At 35.7% G+C, this 6,187-nt stretch overlaps 1 protein-coding gene across 1 annotated transcript; it reads right to left on the reverse strand.

Moving 5' to 3' along the window:
• Positions 1 to 3,980: 3,980 nt before the first annotated feature.
• On the reverse strand, positions 3,981 to 5,162 carry LOC122303826 (transcription factor CPC-like). Its single transcript, XM_043115799.1, has 3 exons — positions 4,966 to 5,162; positions 4,430 to 4,517; positions 3,981 to 4,326 (listed from the first exon to the last, which is right to left on the reverse strand). The coding sequence occupies exons 1-3, from the start codon at positions 5,012 to 5,014 to the stop codon at positions 4,239 to 4,241; spliced, it is 225 nt and encodes a 74-aa protein (XP_042971733.1). The 5' UTR covers positions 5,015 to 5,162; the 3' UTR covers positions 3,981 to 4,238.
• Between the last annotated feature and the right edge of the window lie 1,025 nt (positions 5,163 to 6,187).

Below are 6,187 nucleotides of genomic sequence, written 5' to 3' on the forward strand. Positions count from 1 at the left end.
GTTATGTAGTGTACAACATACAGTAACGATCATGCCTTGCCTGGCGGGGCGATATCGAGGCATGGTATACAAAATTCTAGACCTCCTTTTCAACAAAGAGAAGGCTTGTTCAGTAACGTTTCGTAGAGAGGCATGACTATAGTTGTAATAATCTTTATATCTCCAAAAATCATCTTCACTATAACAATCTAATCGGTGATATCTTTCTTTTGGATAAGGTGGCATAAACATTTCTATACAGGGAAAAGTCGTATCGATAAGATAATAATAACCTAACCACATTTTTAAATCAACCAAAATCAGTGATTTTGCTAAATAAATACACTTAAAAGATATCAAAAAATAACATTTTCTATTTATTCTTGTAAATAAAATTTACCTTCTTGTGGCCATGGGAATTGGTTCAAAGGTCGACTCAATGCATCCATGAAAATGCATGCATCGTGGGCTATTCTCTCCCACCTAGTATACACATATATGAACTTCATATCGAAGTCATAGGCGTACAAGACATTTTGTGCAATCAACCATATCAATTTCTAAATGCGTTACCAAGACGAGCAAGTGCAGCAGCTAAAATCATTGTGCCGTCCATCGTCCCAAGACATTGATACAAAATCATTATCATATAACGCATTTCAATCATAAAAATTATATATATTTTAATTAAACAAAAGAATGGAATACAAAGTTTAGAAGTTGAGAAGTTATTACTTGAAACCATGGATACTTGTGGGGGTTTCTCGCAATGTAAGGATGGACCCCTTCTGTGTGTGTTGGCCTAATCGCAATCCTTCATAACTCATTCAGTATCCAAATAGCTGTTTTTATGTGGCGATTGATAGTCTTACTTGAATGTTGGAAGTGATACCTAACAACACGTTGACCTTGTGCATGACCAACAAGAAGACAGAACATGGCCAATGATTCCTCCACCAAGGTCCTCTCTATAGGTGTTATAATCATTGTTTCCCGTAACATATCGCATACATAACGAAATGCGGTAACTTCCATGCAAAACATTTCAAGGCAGGTCTGAGGGTTCCTATTTAGAATTCCCTGAATATATTGATCCCCCCGAATACCTATATTGTGTTGGGGCATTGGCATTTGACCTCCACCATTTTGCATTGTCATTCACACCATATAAACTATGTTCAGCCCATCGATTGCATTAGCGTCTCCATCTCCTAGCCAAGGGGCATCCTCGTCTAAGTCATCTTCAGCCATTCTGAATAACTTTCTTGCACGTGAGTTAGTAAAGTTAATACACTAGCATAATAAGGATATGTATGTGAAATGAAAATGTCATTACTGCATAAATTTATCACATTGTCACAGACAAAAAATTTACCATAATCATCTGCAAGCATAAAAATTTCCCGAAATAACTATTATACAATGTTCATCCAAAGTAGCAGTAGCTAATTAGCTCATGTCTAAATAAATTTCAAAAAAATGACAACGATAAATGAAGTACGATAAATGTCAGAGATAAAGTTAGACAACTAAACAAGTAAAAATAATTAAACTACATAAAATTCTTATAAAAAGATCACCAATAAAAAATAGAGCTATAAACTCCATGCCCACTCACTCCTGTGCTCGGTAAAGATTGCCATGAATAATCTTTGCAATGTTGAATTCTCTATTAATTGCAAAGCTTTGTTCCATTGATCAAAAGGTAGGCGAGGTTCAACTTCATCAAGCAAATGAAAGCTTGCACGTTTACATATTGCACGACAAAAGCATCAATCTCCATGTTGTTCGATTTGCTGTGCTTTGAGGCCCTCCACTCCTCAGCGACCAGTCGCCTGGCTTCAAAAATTTTCTCAATTGCCTCCAAGATTCTATTAAATTGCTCATCCATAGCAGGGGACTGGGATGACCCTCCCCTCTAGCATCGACGAGATCCACTATTGTATGAGGTGGAGAAGGGTCTCCTTCATTGCGTGGATTCATCCATAGAAGATGATTGCGATGGGCCCCCTTTATCATCTGCCACTGGTTAACCATAGTTTCGTAGCTCCTCATCAAGTAGGTCCTCCTCCTCACTAGTTGGGGCTGGGTCAATCGATGTCGGATGGAGTGTCTCAAGAAATTCTCTACAAGAAACTTAGTAGTTAATTACATAATTTATGACTTTATTACATTCTATATGACATGCTTGTGGTATAGATTGTGCATGGTATTCTTGTGGCTCTTTACTAATAAGATTTTGGAATCAAGGAGTCTGGGAAAACAAATGGAATAAAGAGCAAGGTGGAACCATGTCTCAATTCAAAATGCGAGGAGATATTCTTCTATTTTTTTTTTTATCAATTTGAAAATTGTTATTCTATATAAATTACATGAGGACCTGATTTAACTCCTGCATTTTTGTATTTTGTTTGCAGGTAACGACTTGGCTATGGATTTTGAGTGTAAGGCAAGGTGGTGTGTTGCTCTAAAGACGGGTGGAAGTCTGCGGTACCTTCATGAGGAGTGTGTCCACACACAAAGAATCACTCATGAGATAGAGATAGACGTCGTCAAGCAGATCTTTACCCATGAAGACGACGTTGCATATGTCCACACCTAAATAATCACTCACTTTACATGCAAGGAAAGAGAAGCATTAATCTTACCTACGAAGATGATGACCTGCACTAAGAACTAAAGATCTGCCTTTTTCATCTACCCATGTAGACAACCTAGACGAAGACGAACTCTAAGAGTGACTCCCGCATGAAGATGAAAACCAAAGGCAAAAAGAAACTCTGAGAGCGACTCCCAAACAAAGAAGAAGACCAAAGATCTGCCTTTTTCATCTATTTTCTTTTTCAAATATATCAGCTGACATGGCAAGCCAATTTTCCAACAATTTCGCACCCCGACTTGACTTAAAAGAACTGTTTTTTATTATCTAATGATGATGAATGTGTCAAATCTTACTTAATAGGATAAAAATAAGATAAAAATATGATGTATAGCATTACTCAAATGCAACGTGTCTTATAACTTTGTTAAACTCATATAGGCATTTCCATCCAACATGTTCACATAAATTATTGACTTCTAATGGATAGAATTTGCATCGTGACTTGAGGAAGCATAACATCAAGTTGAATGACCTTCCCACTTGAATTGTCGACGAATAGAGAACAGGTAGATCTGAACCCCGAAAGCGATGAAAATCATTTAGAATGATGAAGAAAAAAAAAGTGGACACCTCATGAGAGAGGTGGTTGAATTGAAAGAAAAATGGTGGAGGAAACGGAGGGGAAAAGCTTGTTAAGAGTGGAAAAGAAAAAAGTGGGACAAACGGGAGAAATTTATAAGTTGAAAATGTGGAGACCTTGTTAAAGGGTGAAGGACGCAGGGAGGAAATGAAAAAAGAAAATTGTTATATATAAAAAAATTATATAAAATAAATTTATAAGTTGTGATTTAATATATTACGTTAAATTATAAAATTATTTTTATTAAATTTATTTTAATAAATAGATCTATTTATTTATGATTTTAAGAAATTTATTTTAATAAACTGATATGATTTTAAGAAATTTATTAGATCTATTTTATAATAAAAATAATTTTATAATTTAACGTAATATATTAAATTATAATTTATAAATTTTTTTTGTAGTTAAAATATTTTTTAATGGACGGAAAATGGGGTCTGAAAAGCAAAGGGCAACTTCAACGCTTTTTAGCACAGCTAGGGGCACGGGTCTGTGTAAGCGGGCCCTCACATTGGTGCATTCTATGCAACCAGGCAATGCAGTCTGCAGAAACACGACGGAGACTTTTCACTGGATCCTCTTTAAAAACAAACATTTCTGACGAAGGGGCACTCTGCTTTCAGGCATGCCCTGTTTTCCATCCAAACCAAAGCCTGACAGAGGAATGTGCAGTCTAACCAAAGATATTATTCAATTCAATCTTAAGTAGTTGAGTATATTCCTTTCTTTTTAGCTACTGGACTTTAAACCATTAAATTAAAATAAAACATTCCCATAATATAAAATTATATTTCAATTACACACATTCATCACCATATCCATAGGAACAACCCCATTGTACATTTACTTGCTTTGAAGTAATAACACTCCCCCTATTCAGTAAAAACCCAGGACACTTTTTGTGTCTTTCAGGAAAGGAAACTGACATATTCCACATAAACAAGCTTCACTACAGACCCCCAACCCAAAATTTTCCTGCTCTAAAGGAGAAACGCCATCCACAATTTTGGCCTTTCATTCACTTGTCGAGTATCTTGAAGTCCAGTACTTCTCAATTTCTTCTGCTGTTCTTCCTGGAATCCTCCCAGCAATCAGAGACCACCTGGGGATTAGCAACTTTTTCTCATGAGCTCATTGGAGATTCAAAACCTTTCCAACAATAAGTGTGGGAAAATCAAGCATAAAGGGATAGAAAACAAGCCCACCTCTCACCAACCAGGTTAAACATCCTAGTAATAAGGGTTTCTTCATCTTCAGAGAATTCAAGCTTGGAATCTTGACTGCCATTTGCATCTGCAGAGAAAAGAGAAAAGCCATTTCTTTCTATTTAGCTTCAGAACAAAGGACCCAAAAGTAGAAATCCTAAAGAGAGAATCTTCAAAATAGTAATCTTTGTAGCAAGGTAGGAAGACGTAGGATGCAAAGACAATCTCAATTAATAAATTACACAGGAAATTTAAGGCAATAAAATCATGAGTTTCTCAGCAGTATCTGTGAAACCAACAGGCGTGTATTATTATAGAAGTGACCCAAGTCCTTCCCCCAACTCCCCTTTTTGTCCTGGGGCTCTTAGAGGCGAAAATAATGAAGAAGAGACACTACAATTCAAGTGTAACATAATTTCAAAAGTGTGCTTCCTAAATTCACAGAAGTGGCATCTGGAAACCGTCACGAAGAGTTGAAGATGCAAAAACAAACGGGAAAAAAATTGGAAAAAGAAGCAATAATTTCAAACGGGTACCTCTGGAATCCACAGAAGAATCATCTGAAGAGTGACCGGAGTCAGCCATTAGGATTTGAAAATTAAGACAAACTCAAAGCGCCACAAATTTTTTTACTATTATAGCTAAGGAGTATATAGAATATTAAAGCTAAGTGGAGGAATTGAGTGTTGAATTGAGGGGAGTTATTAAGTAGTATTAATAGGAGTCCACCACGGAGGGAGAAGAATGGGCGGTGAGAAAGAAGGTGAAAGAAAGGAAGAATGGTAGTTGACAGGGTGGGCTTTGGTCCAACGTTGATAGGTAGTTGAACTCATGGTTGTTGGCGTAGATTTTTGCAGATGGTCTACTCTTGAGTGTTATTACTCACACCCGTATCCGAAATCTAAAGCAACACAAAGCATCAAAAGTCTTTTGAGTCATCATTTAAATTTAACACTTACTAGATATAATTTTAAAATATGTAAATTTCGTAATTTGTTTTTTAAAAATAATATTTTTATTAAAAATAATAATTTTTATGTACATTTTAAATTTAATAATTATTTTAAAATATATTTTAAAACTGTAAATATTATTTTTTTCAAATAAAAATATAATATTTTATGTAAAAGCTTTTGAATCTTTGATATTATTTTGTAATTTTTGTGCTCTCTCTCCTCTATGGTGGGACTGGGAGACCGTAAAAGACCATTTTGCAATATCGAGGATTATCTATGAAGTGGCCTGGCCACGCACGATCATGCTCAAAGATATTTCTTTGGTGCGAGCAATGCATACAAAGAGCTCCTTCATGGACATTGTTTGGTGGGAATGTATTAATAAAGTAGATCATCCTGGTTGTGTTCGCAGTAATTAACAAACTGCCAAATGAGAAAATAGACGTGCCTTAAGACACCACATCTACTTGTGCCTATTAAAGTAGATTACTTCTATACTCTCGCTATCTGTGGGACTTAATTTTCTTGCCTCCTTATCTACTTTGTCTCTACTCTCCAGGTCATTCAATCATTCTAAAATGTCGCCACCCGCGACCAAATCATCGAATGATAAAGAGATACCGGGAAAATAACAACATTAATAGAGAAACCATTCCATGCATGTTTTCTACAAACCGCAATTATAACTACATCGCTTCACAGCATTTCCAAATTATGCACAACAATCATTTTGACAAGGCAAAGAATGTGTATATCATCAAATCCCAATTCATGTAAATCCCTCGTATTGCAAATGATTATT

The sequence above is a fragment of the Carya illinoinensis genome, chromosome 3 (assembly GCF_018687715.1).
Source record: "Carya illinoinensis cultivar Pawnee chromosome 3, C.illinoinensisPawnee_v1, whole genome shotgun sequence".
NCBI classification, from domain to species: Eukaryota; Viridiplantae; Streptophyta; class Magnoliopsida; order Fagales; family Juglandaceae; genus Carya; species Carya illinoinensis.